General features: G+C 34.2%; 2 protein-coding genes and 1 pseudogene across 3 annotated transcripts; all 3 read right to left on the bottom strand.

Moving 5' to 3' along the window:
* Window positions 1–1,934: 1,934 nt before the first annotated feature.
* On the bottom strand, window positions 1,935–6,564 carry LOC143565244 (putative methyltransferase PMT19; annotated as a pseudogene). The gene is made up of 5 exons (XR_013141026.1): window positions 5,812–6,564; window positions 3,897–4,107; window positions 2,774–3,452; window positions 2,612–2,689; window positions 1,935–2,275 (listed from the first exon to the last, which is right to left on the bottom strand). The product of XR_013141026.1 is annotated as a putative methyltransferase PMT19 (transcript).
* A 1,739-nt stretch (window positions 6,565–8,303) lies between these two features.
* On the bottom strand, window positions 8,304–12,668 carry LOC143565230 (uncharacterized). The gene is made up of 8 exons (XM_077052263.1): window positions 12,316–12,668; window positions 11,399–11,610; window positions 11,034–11,315; window positions 10,006–10,128; window positions 9,707–9,857; window positions 9,403–9,623; window positions 8,644–8,680; window positions 8,304–8,546 (listed from the first exon to the last, which is right to left on the bottom strand). The coding sequence occupies exons 2-8, from the start codon at window positions 11,546–11,548 to the stop codon at window positions 8,428–8,430; spliced, it is 1,083 nt and encodes a 360-aa protein (XP_076908378.1). The 5' UTR covers window positions 11,549–11,610; window positions 12,316–12,668; the 3' UTR covers window positions 8,304–8,427.
* LOC143565243 (uncharacterized) lies at window positions 12,308–19,584 on the bottom strand. The gene is made up of 7 exons (XM_077052270.1): window positions 19,416–19,584; window positions 16,505–16,716; window positions 16,142–16,423; window positions 15,640–15,759; window positions 14,760–14,913; window positions 14,647–14,673; window positions 12,308–12,516 (listed from the first exon to the last, which is right to left on the bottom strand). Exons 1-7 carry the CDS (start codon window positions 19,582–19,584, stop codon window positions 12,308–12,310), a joined length of 1,173 nt encoding a protein of 390 aa, XP_076908385.1.
* Between the last annotated feature and the right edge of the window lie 52 nt (window positions 19,585–19,636).

The raw sequence follows: 19,636 nt of genomic DNA, 5'->3' as shown, positions 1-19,636 counted from the left end.
TAAAGAATTGAAGTTTACGTGCTATTCTCTAATGGACCATGTTGCCCCTTTTCAATATGCTATGTAAGTTGTATCATTTGTTAATTAAGTTGTAAATTACTTAAAATCTAAGTGTCTTAATTTGCCTATAAGTTATGTATTATATACAGTAGGCTAAGTATAAAATGAAAACTCACTTGAGTTGTGAAAACTCTAAAACTCATTCTCAACCACATGTTTTTAATTAATGTTTAAATCTTGTGATCCATAATTAAAGTGAATAAAAAATGTAAATATAAATATAACTTTTTCTCTCTCCTGAAAACATATATAAAAATTAGTAAAAAATGTTAAAAAATAGCAAAACATTTTTTTTTATGTTTCGATGTTTTGTATTAAATGTTACAACATATATTACATGTAACAAAAAAAAACAATGTTACATAAGGTTTTTGCGGGTTTTCACAACTCAATTGAGTTTTCATTTTAACCTTACCCATATACAGTATAGATATTTATTTGTGTAAATAATGGTAAATTGATTTGATATCCAAGCTTTTTGAAAATATTACGGAGGAGACAAAAGCATGGTGAAACATCACAGAGAAGATTGTTTTCTAGGATACGATTTTGGTATCAAACTTACGGGTCAGATGGATTTCCTTTAAAATTTCATGGGTGGGGTTAGACAAGATATACATGACATAATATTAGTGGCTAAGGAAAATCATCGGCACGAAGCCAAACGTGTCGCCTCCGTGAGTTTTGGGAGGGACATTTTTGGAAGGTTAAAAAAATTTGGGCCAAATTAGGTTTCTCTCTCTTATAATGAACTATTTTAGGAATGTTCCCTTTTTTTTATTAGGTTGGAACTTGGATGAACAAAACGGGTATTGTCCGTATTGAAATCGGTATTAATTAGGTACTGTCTAGATACTGGTTACCAAACAAAACATTTCGGTACGGGTACCAAGATTTTGCATCAAAATTTTAAGAAATTTGGTATTGGTATTTTTGATATTGGTATTGGTCGGTATCGGTACCCGATTGTCCCTAGGTTGGAATGAGAAATAAATGACAAGGAAATTTGTCATGAAATATTGGTATAAGATTTTATCTTTTATTTTTTTATTATTTTGTCGGTGTTTTTAGTTTTTTTTTATATAACTTCTTTTAATAAAGATAAGTTTTATGTAAATTGACTTGTATCTTCATTTCGATCAAAAGTCCTAAAAATCATTATAAGATTCAGATTAAAGTTAATATTGTTAAGTTTTCTTTAACAGAGATCCAATAAGAAAAAAATAAATTAATAAAGAAATATGGAACCTCCGACAAAAATAATCATTATGTAATTAATAAAATCCAATTTATCCTTTTTTTTTCCGACCTATTTTAAATCATTTATAACAATAGTCAGGTAAATAATCCTACCTAAAGTAAGGACACCATGTGAGACAAAGTCATCATTCAAATTTGATGCAAAGGAAGCACTTTACTTTTCAAAAAAGTTAACGTAAGTTTTATAAAGATCCCATGCATGGTATCATTCTTCAATAATAAAATTTAAAATTAAGGGTGTTAATTGGGCATGTTTGGGGGTTAGTTAGTTGAGACTTACACAAATTCGGAAATTGTGTTAGATATATGAAAAATGACAAAACCGCCCCTCACATGAACAACACGCTGATGAGTTTAATGACCAGACTTGAAAGGATTAGCGAATTCAGGTTTAATTGTAAGTGAAATGAAACCACGGGAATGAAAATCGCAAATTTGAAACTATTGGACTAAAACCGCAGATTTAGACAAACCAACTGAACAAAAACCGCAATTTACTCTTTTTTAATTAACAAAAGTTATTTCATTAAGTTATATCATCTTACTGAGTTTACACGTTATCAGATAAAAAAATAAAACATAACTTATATTACTTAGTTAACGCGTTATAGATATAAACGTAACACGTTACACGTATAACGAAGCCCATATCAACCCGCTCAAATAAATAAGGTAAAATTCCCACCTCTACAATTCACAAGCTACTTCTCCATGCATATGTGAGGTTACATAATAATGTAATATGCTGCTAAATAGATATCTTCATATGTCAAGAAAAAGCAGTTTTCGCGGGCCAGAGGGGCCTGCGTCGGTGTCTAATAATCGAGTGTGCCACCTCATTTGATCTGTATGGTTTTTTATTTTTACAATAATGTCAACATGATCGGCTATTATTATCATCCCCTTAGGCCGAATAATCCTGTACATCTCAATGAATACGTCAAGAATGTCACACCTGTTATCAACACAAAACAAATGATCTGTTTAGTAAACGATTAAACGAGCCCGAGCCTAAGCGTCACTTATCAAGCCCTGGCTAACTCGCAAGCCTATTATTAATAAAAGTTTTATTCAAAAGAATCAAAATATATTTTAGTAGTAATTTATTATATATAAATTTATGATAAAAGAAACTGATAATATATATTAAATTATATACAGTAATATATATAAATGTATATAAATAAACGTATATAAGTTAACTAATAAATAATAAACGAGTCAACCTCGAGCTTTAGTTGACTTTGTTTAAGAGAAATTCAGAATTTAATAACTGAACTAAAAAACTTACTTATTCATGTACAAACTGAACACGTTGTCGGCGTGTATCAAGTCATACGATCTAGGATATGTCGAAAATGGTTCACACCTGCCACCAACAACACACGAGTCAACAAACACCGAAAGTCAAACCACGCCATAAAAAGAAAGAAAAAAGCAAAAGAAAACGAACCAGTTCATGTAAGTTCCAATCAAACCGCGTTCGTAGATAACACCAAGTGTTTTCTAATTTGAATCATGAGGAACGACATTCATGACCCAAACCGGATACTTCGAAAGTGACGCTGCAAACCCCCCTAACCCTGCATTCATATCCATAACATTTCTATACCCACCACTCGATAAAGATTTTAACACGTTTGCGTATGTAGCAACTCGCTTTTGCCACATCAGATTATCATCAACAAAATCTTGACTTTTTAAACCTGGAGTTGACCCGATTCTAGGTGGAATATTATTCAACCTTTCGGGCCACTTTTCAAGAACACCCCCTGAAACATCTTGCATATGTTCTACTTGAACTAAAGGAGTTATGCATGCATCCATTGTTTTGTACCAACCATCATCCGGGTCATCGTTTTTGTCACAAAATTTCGGAAATTTTGAATCTTTTTTCTTGCACTCGATATGGTTGATAGGTTTCTGCCACACCGCAATCGGGCCTTTTCCTTTGATCTTTCTCCAACACAACCGTTTAGCGAGATCCTCTAAACGGGCCAGTTCTTTTTTAGGATCCTTGATGGTTCCATCCGGGGCTGAGTATTTGGCTCTCCAGTTAATAGGCGGGCCCGACAACACCCAATAACCACCGGGTCGCAAAATCCGATCAATTTCTATTAGATACAGCCCATCTGACACACAAAATCATCAATTTCCATTAGCTATAAGTCCATTTAGCACACAGAATCTCATTACTTTTGGAAGAAAAATCTTTCGGGTCAACTCAACACAACTTGTTTGACCCGTAGCAAAGCTACCGATTTTGACCTGAACCGATTTTACTCGTTACCAAACCGATCATTTTACTACCTTAGTTTAGCATGCATCCCGTAGAAGATAAATATGAAAAAAGGTCATTACTTTTGGAAGAAAAACTTTCGGGTCAACTCAACACGATTTGTTTGACCCATACCAAAGCTACTCTTTTTGACTTGAACCCATTTGACCCATTACCCAACCGATCATTTTACCACCTTAGTTTATATAGCATGCATACTCTAGAAAACAAAAGGTGATATATATATATATATATATATATATATAATTTTTAATCAATTAGTTAATTTAAAGTATACTGTATTTGGTCCAAGGGACAAGGCAACGCGAGCAATGAGCCATGTCGAATGATCTTGATGGATAGGGTAATCTATAGGTGCTAAGAACACCAAGCATGGCAGGAAGACCTCTTTCTAGTGCAAATTGCACTTGAGCTTCATGTACATCTCTTGGAGCTATAGACATTGTTATAATGTTGTAATCCATTACAGCATCTCCAAAGCTTGCAACCTGCAATGTTATCCCACAATATTAACGAACATGTTTAGACAATATTAACATACATATGATAATTTCGACTCGTTTACTTGTGAATATGTTAATCTAGAATAGGGCTGTTCAAAAAGTTGCGGCTTGCTCGAAGGCTAGCTTGTAAACGAGCCGAGCCTAGGCTAGGCTAAGGTACGTTAAAGCACAAATTTTAGCATGCAGAAATCACGACACAAATATTTAATATATAAGTTACAAATTCTGAATTACATGTATGTTAAAAATATTATTTTTGTTCTTATATATACCAATATGTGCAAAAAATACAAAATTTTAAAAATAAACAACGTGGCTCAAGCTTTTGACGAGCCAAGCTCAAGCTCAACATTTCAACTCGTAAAACAAACGGGTTAAGCCAGCTCGGCTCAATTTGTAAATGAGCCCTAATCTAGATTAATAAAAAAACAGGTCAAAAGTATTGTAAACTATATTTTCTAGTAGACTACAGTCTACAACCTTCTAAATTAGATACTCACAAAAAAATTAAAGTTAGTAATATTGCTAAACTCACTAATTATCTATATAAAAATGATAATGCTGCTTTTGATGAGCCAAGCTCGAGCTCAACATTCCAACTCGTAAAGATAAACAAGTTGAGCTGACTCGACACGGTTAAATTATCACAAAGGTATCCTAAACAATATTGTCTTGTTATGTAACCTTCACCTTCTAAATTAAACTATCACAAATAATAATAATAAACTTAGTGATTATTTAACAAAATAATATTGTTGGCTAGAAAGTATCTAACTATCAACTGCAAACATCATTTGGGCCCACTTAAAAGCTGAAACCACTAATTGACTAATCAATGAAAAAAAAAAACAGCTTACTTTCAAGAATCTTGAAAAATAATGATATTGTTGCTTTTGATGAGCCAAGCTCGATCTCAACATTAGTTAAGATAAACGAGTTGAGCCGGCTCGATACGCTTTTTTACACGAGCCCTAGTCTAGAAGACTAGAACTAAAAACTTAGATTAATAATAAAAGGTCAAAGGTATCCTAATATATATTGTCTTGTTTTCTACAACCTTCTAAACTAAATTATCACAAAAAAATAAATTTAGTAATAATATTAAACTAACTAACTATTTAACAAAATAATATTGTTGGGTAAAACTAAAAAGTGTCTAATAATCAACTGCAACATCATTTGGGCCCACTTAAAAGCTGAAACCACTAATTAACTAATCAATGAAACAAAAAGCAGCTAACTTTCAAGAATCTTGAAAAGTAATGATATTGTTGCTTTTGATGAGCCAAGCTCGAGTTCAGCATTTCAATTCGTTAAGATAAACGAGTTGAGCCGGCTCGACACGGTCTTTACACGAGCCCTAGTTTAGAAGACTAGAACTAAAAACTTAGATTAATAATAAAAAAAACAGGTCAAAGGTATCCTAATCTATATTGTCTTGTTATGTACAACCTTCTAAACAAATTATCACAAAAAAACAAAAATTTAGTACTAATATTAAACTAACTAACTATTTAACACAATAATATTGTTGGGTAAAACTAAAAAAGTGTCTAATAATCAACTGCAACATCATTTGGGACCACTTAAAAGCTGAAACCACTAATGAACTAATCAATGAAACAAAAAGCAGCTTACTTTCAAGAATCTTGAAAAATAGCCTAATTTTCAAGAATCAAACTTACTTACCCCACACCCAGTATCAAGAACTGTCCTAATCACCCCAGATTCTAAAGGCAATAACTTCTTCAACAATTCAACATAACCCTTAACCCCCTTTTGAAAACTGGTCCCACCTCCCGGAAAAACCAACCGATCACCGACTAATTTGACCCAATTTTGCATCTTTTTCGACTCGGTCGACGTCTTAAAAGGCACATTACTAAACCAAGCTTGTGTCCTACTGTCCGGCCACCGGAACGGCTTCTTGTACCCCACCGGGGCCGGAACAAGATACCGTAGAGCCTCTCCGGCCCCGCTGGGACAGTGGCGTTCACGGTGGAACAGTTTTTTGACACTAAAGAGTCTTTCTTTAAGTGGGTCTTGACAGGGGCAAACATGGGTGAAATTTTGAGGGCAAAATTGGAATTTTTTGATTTTGGTGATATGGGTTTTGGATTTGGGAGGTGGGTTTGTGATTTGGTGGGTTAAAGTTGTGAAATTGGTGGTTGGATTTGATGGGTTTGAGCAATTTGGGTGGTTCTTGAAGGTGGAATTTGGAGGGCAAAATTGGAAATTTTTAATTTTGGTGATATGGGTTTTGGATTTGGGAGGTGGGTTTGTGATTTCGTGGGTTAAAGTTGTGAACTTGGAGCAGTTTGGGTTGTTCTTGAAGGTGGTAATGGTGGATTTGTAAGAGCCAAGAGTGTAGGAAAGTGAGCAGAGGATGGTGATGAAAAGGAGTTTGATTAATGGGTTTTTGAGGGGTGAGGGTTTAGGCATTTTAGTGTGTGAGGGTGATGGTGTAATGGTGTGTGTGATTTGTGAGTTTTGAGATCTGTGTTGAGAGGTGTATAGTAGTGAAGATGAAGTGCAGCTGTGTGTTTTGTTTGTTATTGTTCCTGGTAAGGTGACAACAAGAATATGGCAAGATTGTCTCTTTTTTTTATTATTATTGTTTTTTCAAGAAAGACGGAATTAACATTATTGTTTTTTTTATTTTATTTATTTTTTAATTTTGAGTTATGATTTTTTTTTAATTTTTTTAAGAGTTTTTTTTTTTCATAAAGTTTTCTTATTATTCTCATTATAATTCCATTAGCATAAGCTCAACTTTGTGACTTTTATTCTCTATGAACTTGGGATGGTATCAGTACCAATCTTGAAAATACCGATCTCGAAAGTTAAAAATATTTGGTAGCTGTACTAGTATTATACACAAAGTTCGGGAAATACCGGTACCGTACCAAACTGTAACGGTGCCGAATTTGCTCATCTTTATTCTCAAAACCCCGTGAATTCATGAAATTATTCGGATTAGAGTGTTTATGGTAGGGTTGTTCACGAGTCGAGCCAGGTTGGGTTCGAGCTCGAGCTCATAATTAATCGAGGCAGCACGGCTCGGCTAGAGCTTGAGCTTAGTAAAACGAGCCTATGATTGAGCCAACGAGCCGAGCCAGGCCAAGCTTAGGTCGAGCTCGACTCAGTTACGAAAATGAGCCAACTTGGCGCAGGTTATATCAAATCAAGTTTTTTTAGCTAGTTTTATTCGAGCGTTTGTGGAGATGTAGATGCTCGGTTATTTCAAAAGGAAGCTTGTACTCCTATGAAGATTGCGGGCAAGATTTTGATTACTTCATTTAATAGGACTAGAATTAGATTTAATTGTTGCTGTTTTTCTTGGTTGGAGTGGTATTGTACTCTATTTTATGTTTGTTTTTTTACTTCCGTCTAGCTTCTTGCTAGTTTTGTTTTTCTTAGTATATTGTTGTCTTTACAAAATAAAAGAAATAATTATTTTCAGATGAAAGAAATTTTTGTGGAAAAGTGATTCGGGGTTTGGGAACCACCCTAATAAATCGGATACTTTTTGATGAAATCAGATAAAAGTGAGGTGTAACTCGTTGATTCTTTGAATACTTTGGGAGCACCCCTTCACAATTGTAAATGGTTAAGATATCGAGTGTTATGCTAAATATTGCAACCAAATCTTGTAGCTAATCTAAAGCATTTAAATTGAGGCGTATTATATTAGAACTTTGGTCCTCATCTTGATCTTAGTGTCATCTTTAATCTAATCAATTATAAATAACATAGGATCCCAATCTCAACTCTTGATCCAATTTTAACTTGAACTGATGAATTAAAAAACTATAAATCAATTACTTTGTATAAATAAAATATACGCATACTTGAAATCTGAATCGTTAATTACCTAATTTTGTAATTTGAAAATAAAAAAGTCATACTACATTATTGCTAATAAACTTAGCTCTGCATATTTTATAAATTTATAATCCACTTTATCTTCAATATAAAATGCAACTTTGATAAAGCTCTATTTATATATTTATAAAAGGTATTTTCAACGGGTCATGCATAGTAAAATTTCGCCCCCTAAGACCAAAAGTTTTGTTTTTAGTAGGATCGGTACATTTATCTAAAGGGTCTTGATGCGCAATTTTATACCCGTTTACCTGCCACATTATTATCATCGTTTAAAATTGAATTACATAAACCTTGCCTAAATCATGATGTAATCTAGTCAAGAATGACATGAAACTGGCCACAAGACTAGCAATTTTGTTTTCATTAAGGTGCATTAATTCAGACAAAAACAGGATGTTTATTGGAATGTAACATATTTTATTCCAAAAAGACTTGTATCCTGTCACCCCTTGAGTCATTAAAATCTATCAATAATTTTCCTCCAACTTCAAATGTAGCATCATCTAACAATTCTTTGATGTTCACACCTCCTAAAGCTGTAATCAAAATGAAAAATTATGTTCTTGTTCATATATTATTATTGCGTAAATGTTTTATAAAAATATATATTAAGGTCATTTAGAGTTATAGTACCTGGGACGATATTCGTGATTCCATCCAGAAAACCGGCCTAAAAATATCAAACCTTAGTTAGCTCTTTAACATGTTAACCATACTACAAATATAGGCCGGTAAACAAACCGAACGTTAATAAATTGTTCGGCGGGATGTTCGTTTATTTAATAAATGAACAAAGATGAACAAAAACTTTCTGTTCATTTTGTTAAACGAACGAACACGAACACATGTTTTGTTCGTTCATTTATGTTTATGAACGTCCGTTTATGTTCGTTCATTTAAGGTAGTTTATTTAGGTTAATAAACTAAATATAAACATAAAAGGGGCTCGTTTAAATTATATGTATGTGTGTATACTTGGTTATGTTTGGTCAATGATGTTCATTTGGAATCGTTTATGTTTGTTCTGTTATATTCGTTTAAGTTTGTTTGTTTTTGCTCGTCTGTTTCATTTACGTTCGTGAACTGTTCGTTTAGGTTTTTAAACGAATGAGCATGAATGAATATGACTACGAACACGCATGTTTTCTTATTGAACGAACATGAACATAAAAATTTGTTCAATTATATGTTCGTCTTCATGTTTGTGTTCGGTTAAGTTAAGTGAGCGAGCACGAACATGCCCTCGTTCGTGTTCGTTCGGTTCATTTACAGGCCTACACAAATAATAGTTGTACATAGATGTACAACGTAAAAAAGCAAGTGTTACTACATTTTACCCTTGTGCAGTGATTGATTAATAATTTAATATAGTTTTAAGAAGAAATGACATACGGGAATTCGAACATCAAGTTTTTCAAAGCCATCACGCCCGATAATTTTGACTCGCAACTTGCGAGACCAGATCCCCGAGAAAGGATTTTGTGCATCACCTCCACCGTACTTACTGTAAGTATCTGGACTCAACAGTTCAACAATAGGCTCGGTTGACCTTTGGCCCGTTTGTTCTGTATCATCTTGACCCTTTGTTTGAATATTGAACGGGTTGCTACTACCTGATAAATACATATACCATGATAATGGTATTAATATAATAATACAAAAAAAATAAAAATAAAAAAACTGGTTGCTTATAGACCTGTTTGCCACACGGGTTGACTGCTTTTGGCAGCATAACGTTTTTCTTCTTCATAATATGCGTTAAAACCTAAGACTTCTTTGACTTCTTCGAAGGACGGCATGCCTGCAGGCGAAGGTACACGCCCTCCCTTAATTGCTTGCAATGCATCCTGCATAAGTCATCATAGACTTCATAAACAACCTATGTAGAAATTATATTTTGCAGTTTACAAAGTGAGACATTTGATGACAACTGTTCATCACAATTACCAAAAAATAAAATAAAAAATAAAAAAGAGAGGAGTCTAAGTATCTGACCTCCATTGCACGGATAGATACCCCTAACAAGGAAAGAGGGTATGCTACGATTTTAAATCCAAGTTCCTCGAGTTCTAGAGGAGTGAGTATTGGTGTTTTGCCCCCACCTTCAAGCATGTTTGCCTATCAAAATCACATTAATAATAATAGTAGTAGTAATTGTATTGATAACTTGCATAAAATACCGATGTATTTTTCGTCAGCGTTTGGATCATTTTGTATGTCAAAAACAACAGTCAAAAATGATAATTTTATGTGAAAACATTAAACTTGTATATAAAAATATTAGAACTATATGTAATGCTAGTTTTTATATAAAAATGTTAAATTTACTGATTGCAAATGACCCAAAAGGTAAAAAAAACAATTTTAATAACTCGGATGTAGGCTTGTAAATGAACCGAACGATCACGAGCGGGGCACGCCCGTATTTGTTCGTTTAACTTTAACTAAACAAACGATCGAACACGAACTAACTGAACGAGGTTTTCTTGTTCGTGTTCGTTAGTTAAGAAAATGAATGTGCTCGTGTTTGTTTATGTTCATTCTTTAACACTATAAGCGAATGGTTCACGAATGTAACTGAAAATAGATGAACGAGCATAATGAGCTAAAACCACTTAAAAGTAAATGTGAACAACAATGTCTTGGGCTTAAAAAGTTATTAAAACTAGACTGTATTGTAATGAGACTAAAAAATTCAAATGAATATATTAATGAACGTCAACGAATGAACTTAAACAAACATAAATGAACATAAACAAACGAACCTAAATGAACAAACGAGACATGCGTTCGTGTTTGCTCATTTAACTAAATGAACAACAAAAGTTGTTCATGTTCATTCGTTTATTAAATAAACGAACTTCCAGTCAAACGGTTCAATGACCATTCGGTTCGCTTACAAGCCTATTCGAATGTACAAAATAGTACTAACTTCTAAGACTGCACAAAATCATTTTCAACACAATAATATAAAAAACATGTTTTTATTTTTATCGACTAACAAATTAAAAGAACTTGCTAACCATTTTAGGAACTTGAGAAGATATTTCACAGAACGCTTTCATCTCTTCTTTCGAAGCAAGTGCATCAATAAAAAGGACATCAGCTCCGGCATCAGCAAAAGCCCGTGACCTCCAAAGCGCCTCTTCTAAGGACAATGCTTGTCGGGAATCGGTTCTTGCTACAATAACAATATCCGAACCGCTCTCGCTTCTAGCATCGACTGCTGCTTTTATCTTCATCACAGCTTCCTCTCTAGGTAACACTTTCCTTCCTTGCGTATGACCACAAGCTTTTGGAGACACCTTGCAATTTTAGCATATATTAACAACATTAAATCCTTATTTTTATAAAGACGTTATTATAATATCATGATTGAGAAATGAACCTGATCTTCAAGAATGATTCCTGCAAATCCCGCTTTAATATATCCCTTAACGGTTCTTTTCACGTTCATGGCGTTTCCATAACCGTTATCTCCATCACCTATAACTGGAATGGATACAGCTTGAGTGATTAGTTGACCTTGGTCAACCATTTCTCCATAAGAAATTAATCCTGTGTCTGGTAAGCCTAACCGAGCAGCAGAGATTCCAAAGCCTGTTTAGAGAAATGTAATACAATTAATGGAATCAACTAGTGACATTGTCAACCATTATAAGGTAATCATTTCAATCACATTCGATACTCTCACGTAATACTCTCTCCTATACTTTATTGATACTCACGCCAGAGGGTGGTCGGAGAAGAGGTCCTCTCTCTCCGATGAGCCTAATCGGTGTTATCTTTTGCATACGAGTAATCAAAATTAAAATCAGTTGATTAAATTAGGTACCGGTAGTTAAGCAGAACTGAAAACCAGCTCTCTCTAAAAGCTTGATGAACTCCGGGGAAAATCAGTTTTTTCGGTTAACGATGCGGTTTTTGCTCACCGCGACTCATTTACTCAAATTTTCACTGGTAACCGAAAAAACCGAAAATCCGATCCGAAACCAAAGAAACATGAAAAGCCGAACCTTAACATAAACTGACGGTTATGGTTTTATGTTTTTGTAAACACCCAACTTATGGTTCTGTTTCGTTTTCGCATGTAATAAAAACCGAACGGTTTTCAAAAATCCAAAAACCAAAGTTTCGGTTTTTGGTTCAGTATTTGCGCCCAAAACCGACCCAAACTGAACCGTGCACACCACTAAACTAACAATTACCAAATACAATCATCTTCTTTATAACCTATTCTCACCAAACTTAGTAATCAAAACTGAAATTATATAATCAATTAATTAATTAATTAATATTAAGTACCAGTAGTAAAACAAAACTGAAAGCCAGCTCGTTCTACAAGCTTGGCACTGAGAGCATTAAAACACGCAGGTCCTTGATGAACACCGGGAGCATCAAGCAACTCCCGTAGCTTCTTCGCCGGAGATATATTATCCTTATTATTATTATTATTATTCTTTTTGTCTCCGGCGTACGAAGCTGAAACGAAGGTGTTGGAGCGAACTACACGCCAAGATTTTAATGGGTTATGATATTCAAAGGATTTGGTGAAATGGGTCGAAGAGATCGAAGTGATTGGATGGTTGAATCTGGTGGAATTTGGTGGTGGTTGAAGAAGACGGTGGTGGTGGTGGTGGTGGTGGTTTACGGCGGAGGAAATAATATTCATTTTTTTTTATTATTATTACTTTGGGTGGGTGAGTAACAGCCTAACAGGACTGATCACATATTGACATGACAATATGTTGGTTTAAAGTTTTAAACTTTAAATTGTTAGGGGTGTAATTACTGTAACAAGTCGAGAGGGAGCCTGAGCTCGGCTAGTTTTGACTTATGAAAGCTTAAGATCGTGCTTCGGTTGTTTCAATCTATTTTTCTAAAGTTTGAGTTTGGTTAGCGAGTGTTTTTTAAATGTGAGTTCCGGTCATTTGTTTTTTTATCAATTAATTTATATGTGTTTTTTTTATTATTTTTATTTGCTTGGGGGAAATCTTAAACGAGTCTTTATTTGGCTCGAGCTCATATAGTACCTTATAGAAATTGCTTATTAGAATTTAGAAACCGAACTTGAATTATTGGAAATTTTTTAATCCGAAATATCCAAAACTTCAAATATTAGAATTTTCATATTCGTATAGACATTTAAAAAGTTTCAGAAATCTGAATTATATGGAAAAAATATTATTAAATATTAATTAGAACTTTTTGAGTACGACGATGATGATGATGAATTAGAACTTTTTGATATTTTGGAATTTTCTTTTTGATATTTCGGATATTTCATGTAACTTTTGGATATTCCGGATAGTTTTTAAGTATTTGGGATAAATTTCGAATATGCGAAATATTTCTAAACTATTAAATAATAATTTTTTTAAGTATTTGAATATATTTGTTTAGATATCTGAATCCGAAATTTTGAATACGGATTCGAATATTGACATTCTATTCGAATATTCGTGTTTAAACATTCCTACTGATCAGGTGACAGTATTTCGGATACATATTCAGATATTCAAATTGGTTGAATTTCACAGGTGGTGGGAAAAAATATCCATGTTGTGTTCCTGGGTAGGAGATGAAGGTTTATTTGTTTGTCGAACGTAATACATCAACTAATTATGAAATGCATTTTTTTCACGTTTGTATATGTATATCATATGAAATTTGTGGTAATATTTAACACTTCTCGTTCCACATTTTGTATAGACACAATTACACAGACGGTGTATGTGATGTATGTGGTTTAAGTCAAGTAACGCATTTGGGTACTAAGCTTTTAAAGTAACAAGTTTGGTTTTTAAGGTTTCAATTTTGTAACGAGTTTGGATATTAACATTAACTTTTGTTAGATTTTCCATTAAATTCAGAATGACTAAAACACCCATGGATATTAAAAAACCAATTAAAAGTAAAAAAAAAGAAATTTAACACTAAAATAGGTATTGTTAACAGCTCCTAAACAAAAACCGCCTGAATATTTTCTCAAGCAACTTCTTATTCTCCGACACTTGCCCTTCTCAGCAATGAACCACTGCTCTTTCTTTTTTATCTTTGACCGTAAACCTCCCCCTTTGTCCCTCTTGTCGTTGCAAATTAAATAAATAAAACCAAAATCGAAGTTATTATGAGTTTGAAGATATTCTACTGAAATTACTACATGGGTATTTGGGCCACCAACAACAAACCAATACCATAGATACGTTGGGTTCACTACCACCACCACCACCACCACCACCAAAAACCTAGAGACAGAAACCACCACCGATGTCTTTGTTCAAAAACCACCGTCGCCAGCCCCATGAACACTCAATCAATGACGATTTTTATAGATGATGGCAGAAAGCGGTGGTGGTTGTGAAAAATATTTTACACATGCGTAGTAAATAACATAAATATGAAACAACAATAAATTATTACATATAAGTCTTAATACTGTGAAAAATATTTTACATATGCGTATTAAATAACATAAATATGAAACAACAATAAATTATTACATGCAAGTCTTAATACTTTTAAGAAATTACTTAATCAGCCCTCACATAATTAAGTTATGTGATTAGCCCTTCAAATTCGAAAAAGCTGAATTCAACACTTCAACACCAGGTTCAGTTGAGCTTTATTTTGTACCATCATGGCCATTTAGGTTGCTGCTACCTAATAAATGCATATGGTTAAAGAACCAATTTAATTAAAAAAAAAAAAAAAGCAAAAACGGTTAAAAAAATCGGTTGCGCATTGACCTGTTTGCGACACGGGTTGACTGGTCTTCGTAGCATAACGCTTTTCTTCTTCGTAATATGTGTTAAAGCCCAAGACTTCTTTGAGTTCTTCAAAGGACGGCATGCTTGCAGGCGAAGAAGGTGCGCGCCCTCCCTTAATTGCTTGCAGTGCATCCTGCAGATGTCATGACAAACAACCCATGTAGAAAGTATATTTGCGGTTTAGATAAACCATGTTATCGGCTTTTAGTATTAATAAAATCAGTGTTTGATATGAAAATGCATGCACAACTGATACGAACTCCGACCGCATCAAAGTGTATTCTCACCTAAAGCCATTGAAGTCAAAACAAGTATGCAAGTAACCGTCAGCAGCCTTTGTTACATTGCAATATCGTTCATTTTTGTTATTGTCGATGTTTATCTAGTGCTCTGCTTGCGATGTGCGCATATAATGTATATATGTGTGGGCCCGGGGGGGGGTGAAAATGCACTAAGTTTGACGTTATTTTATTAATTTCGTGAAAATAACGTTAAATTTGTCGGAAGGTTAATTATGAATCATGTGGTTGCGTTAATAGCTGAAAGACACGAGTACATGCACCAATCGGCGGGTGTCCCTATGGTTGAGTGCTATGTGCCTTATGTCCAAGGCTTGATGCAAAACTACTATCGAGCCGGGGGTCTCACCGGAAGCAGCCTCTCTATTTCTACGAGGTAGAGGTAAAGCTGCCTGCATCTTACCCTCCTCAGACCTACCATAGCTCTGCTATTGGTGGGGTTAACTGAGTACAATGATGATCTTAATCTTAGTACCTTAAATATCTGGTGATCAACAACACTGCAAGAGTGATAGACCATTTAGAATTTACGAAAAATAAAAAAAGAAAAAGGAACTAACCTCCATCGCACGGATAGATACCCCCAACAAGGAAAGAGGATATGATACAATTTTAAATCCGACTTCCTCGAGTTCTAGAGGAGTGAGTATTGGTGTTTTGCCCCCTTCAAGCAAGTTGGCCTGCATAAAAATTAAAAAAAAAATCATAACAATAACAATTAATAATGATAATGCTAATGCTATAATAACAATTTAGAATTCTTACATAAAATACCAACTTATTTTTCATCAGCAGCATTTGAGTCATTTTGTAAGCTAAAAACAGCAGTCAAAATTGATAATTTATAGTCTTATATATAAAAGCATTAAATTTATACATGAAAACGTTAGAATTATATGCCATGTTTTGTTTTATATAAAATTGTCACGTTAACGAGTTAGAAAATGAACCAAAAGGTAAACAAAATCATTTATATATGGCTCAGATGTACAAAAGAGTGCAATAATAACTAAAATGGGACAAAACCGATTCTCAATATAAAACATGTTTTTATTTGCTAACCATTTTAGGAACTTGAGGAGCGATTTTACAGAATGCTTTCATCTCTTCTTTCGAAGCAAGTGCGTCAATTAAAAGAGCATCTGCTCCAACATCAGCAAAAGCCTGTGATCTCCAAAGCGCCTCTTCCAACGATATTGCTTGTCGGGAATCAGTTCTTGCTATAATAACAATATCAGAACCGCTCTCGTTTCTAGCATCCACTGCTGCTTTTATCTTCATTACAGCTTCCTCTCTAGGTATCACTTTCCTGCCTTGTGTATGACCACAAGCTTTTGGAGACACCTTGCAATTTTAGCATATATTAACAGCATTAGATTCATGCTTTTGAAGATAATATTATGATATCATGATTAAGAAATGAACCTGATCTTCAATATATATTCCTGCAAATCCCGCTTTAATAAACCCCTTAATGGTTCTTTTCACATTCATGGCGTTTCCATAACCGTCATCCCCATCAGCTATAACTGGAATGGATACAGCTTCCGTGATCTGTCGACCTTGGTCAATCATTTCTCCATAAGAAATTAGTCCTGTGTCTGGTAAGCCCAACCGAGTACCAGATATTCCAAAGCCTATTTAGAGAAATAAAATACAATTAATGTAATATACCAGTGACAACATGATCAAAATAGCACATATCTGTTTATAACTTCACATGTTCAAGAAAACATCAAACATTTTGACTTTCATGGTCAAACATCTGACTTCAAAAATTCAAAATAATACAGATTTGGTGAAAATTTTGATATGGCATGCTTCATGTTTCTAAACTTACATACACTGTCCAGTCAAGTACCACTTCGTTTTAACTTTTAATAACTGAACTTGCATGACTAGTTAAGTTTAAACTTTACAAGTTTGACCATAAAAGTCAAAATAAACATCGAAACTAATAGCAGTTCGCATTAAATTAAGTCTTTCACACATTGGTTTAGTTATGGGGGCTTAACCATAACCATAGCCAAGGTTCGGTTATGGTAGATTGCTTGACCATAACCGAATGGTCAGTTAACCATAGTCACAGGTCAGTTTCAGTTAATTGTCCAATGTATTTATTTTCTATGTTCTAATTGAAAATGGTTTGGTTATGGTGTTCCAAGCTCAATTATAAAGTTTCAAAGCTGAAAATTGAAATATGCCAGTTTCCAAGCCATGCTATAAACAGTTGCATCAACAATTGAAATGTTAGAAGCTAGAAATGGAGGTATAAATTATAAAAGATGGAAATAGATTTATAAAATTTGGAAAAATACAAACATACAAGATTCGGTTCAGTTCGGTTTCATTTATAGTCAGTTCAAGAAGACACATTAACCATAACCGTAACCGAACGGTTGGTTAATCAGATTCATTCAACCATAACTGCCGGTTTTGTTAGGTTATGGTCAAATTCTGTTAAGTATTTCGGTTAACTGTTCAGTTTTCGGTTATGGTTTGGTTTTTGCTCACCCCTGACCCATTTACTCAAATTTTCACTTGTAACCTATAATACTGAAAAAACCAAACAGGGACAGTTTTGGTTTTATGTTTTGGTAAAAACAGAATTTATGGTTCAGTCTAGGTTTTGCATGTTACAACAACCGAAAAAACAGAACCGAATTTATAGATTTTCAATTTTTATTTTGCGGAATTTAAAAAAAAACTAATAAATATGTAACTCAGATACTTCGAATGTATAATCACCAATGAATTATTAATTGATAAGATACTTTTCTAGCTCAAATGGCAAAATCAAAAAAACCAACCCAAATTAAAACGGGCCGGCTGTAAACGAACCGGCCGTCCATTCGGCAAGAAGTTCATTTATGCTCGTCCGTTTAATAAACAAACCGGACATGAACAAAAAAATTTCGTTCGATAAGCTTAACGGACGAACACAGACAGAGGCTGCGTTCGTTCATTAGTGTCCGTGAACGTCCTGTAACGTCCGTCCATTAGGTTTGTTTATGTCCGTTCATTCGGTAATGCATAACATTTTGTAATTAATATGTTTTATTTTCCTCATATGAACCAAGTGAAAAATTAAAGCAAACCATACTCGTTTATGTTATTTTCTTCATTAGAATCGTTTATGTATGTTATTCCATTAATGTTCATTAGTGTCCTTTAGTGTTCATTAGGGGTGCAAACAAGCCGAGCCAAGCCTGAGCTAGACTAGGCTCGAGCTCGGCTCAGTTAACTTATATGGAGCTCGAGCTCGGCTCGTTTCAACCTCAATTTTCAAAGCTCGAACTTGGCTCAGGCTCGCTCGTATACTATTTATTAATTAATTTTTTTATATTTATAATTATTTATATATATATTTTTTACAATTATAATTTTATGTATAAAATAATATTTATTATTTAGTTATTTTTTCATAACATTATATATATTAATTAATATTATTAAATATATATTAAATTATTATATAAATTTAGGGGTGCAAATGAGCCGAGCTACTCGCGAGCTACTCGAGATCGACTCGTTAAAAAGCTCGGTTGAGCCGAGCTTAATCAAGCCCGAGCCCGAGCTCAAGCCTAAAAGTAAGCTCGTCTAATAAACGAGCCCGAGCCCGAGCTTCACTTATCGAGCTCGCGCCGGCTCGCGAGCCTAAACAAGCCTGTCATTTATATAATTTTTTAAAATATATATTTAACAATTATTAATTAATATATATAATGTTATGAAAAAATAACTCAATAATATATATTAATTATACATAAAATTATAATCGAAAAAAATATATAAAAATAATTATAATTATATAAAAAAATAGTTGATATATAGTAAACGAGCAGAGCTCGAGCTTGAAAATATACTCACGAGCCGAGCTCGAGCTTTGAAAATAGAGCTCGAAACGAGCCAAGCTTCAGCTCGAGCTCTGTGTAACTTAAACGAGCCGAGCTCAAGCCTAGTCGAGCCCGGGCTCGGCTCGGCTCATTTGCACCCCTATATAAATTGCAGCCTCGTTTAGGCTCGCGAGCCGGCTCGAGCTCGATAAGTGAAGCTCGGGCTCACGCTCTGGCTCGTTTATTAAGCGAGCTTACTTTTAGGCTCGAGCTTTTTCACGAGCCGATCTCCGTTAGTGTAAGTGTGTTTGTTTATCCATTAGTGTCCACTGGGATGCGTCAGTTTCCGTTTGTCTGTTAGCGTCCGTTTACAATATTATCGAACTGACTGACACTGACACTGACACTGACAACTTAATTCCTTAATGTGCGTTAGTTTAGAGTAACAATTAGCAAATACATTAATTAATTAATTAATTGATTAATTAGAATTAGGTTACCAGTAGTGAAGCAGTACTGAAAGCCAGCTCGTTGAATAAGCTTCGCACTAAGCGCATTGAAACACGCCGGTCCTTGATGAACACCGGGAGTATTAAGTATCTCCCGTAGCTTCTTCGCCGGCGGTGATGACGGAACACGGCGGTTGGTTACGGTGGATGTAAGACTCATGTTTCCGGTGTTAGCTGGCGGAGTAGTTATTATTATTATTATTATTATTATT

Source organism: Bidens hawaiensis, unplaced genomic scaffold, assembly GCF_021521415.1.
Source record: "Bidens hawaiensis isolate Kalapana, Puna unplaced genomic scaffold, B.hawaiensis_p1.1 tig00022310_1, whole genome shotgun sequence".
Taxonomy (NCBI): domain Eukaryota; kingdom Viridiplantae; phylum Streptophyta; class Magnoliopsida; order Asterales; family Asteraceae; genus Bidens; species Bidens hawaiensis.
The sequence above is the reverse complement of the archived record's forward strand: the minus strand, read 5'-3'. Positions and strand labels throughout refer to the sequence as shown.

Coding starts and splice junctions, on each gene's coding strand:
- LOC143565243 (XM_077052270.1), bottom strand. CDS start 19,584: ATGAGTCTTACATCCACCGTAACCAACCGCCGTGTTCCGTCATCACCG. Junction 14,914..15,639: donor TATCTATCCGTGCGATGGAG/GTTAGTTCCTTT, acceptor TGACATCTGCAG/GATGCACTGCAAGCAATTAA. Junction 14,674..14,759: donor TCAACCCGTGTCGCAAACAG/GTCAATGCGCAA, acceptor TGCATTTATTAG/GTAGCAGCAACCTAAATGGC.
- LOC143565230 (XM_077052263.1), bottom strand. CDS start 11,548: ATGGTTGACCAAGGTCAACTAATCACTCAAGCTGTATCCATTCCAGTT. Junction 11,316..11,398: donor GAATCATTCTTGAAGATCAG/GTTCATTTCTCA, acceptor TAAAATTGCAAG/GTGTCTCCAAAAGCTTGTGG. Junction 8,547..8,643: donor AATCACGAATATCGTCCCAG/GTACTATAACTC, acceptor TTTTGATTACAG/CTTTAGGAGGTGTGAACATC.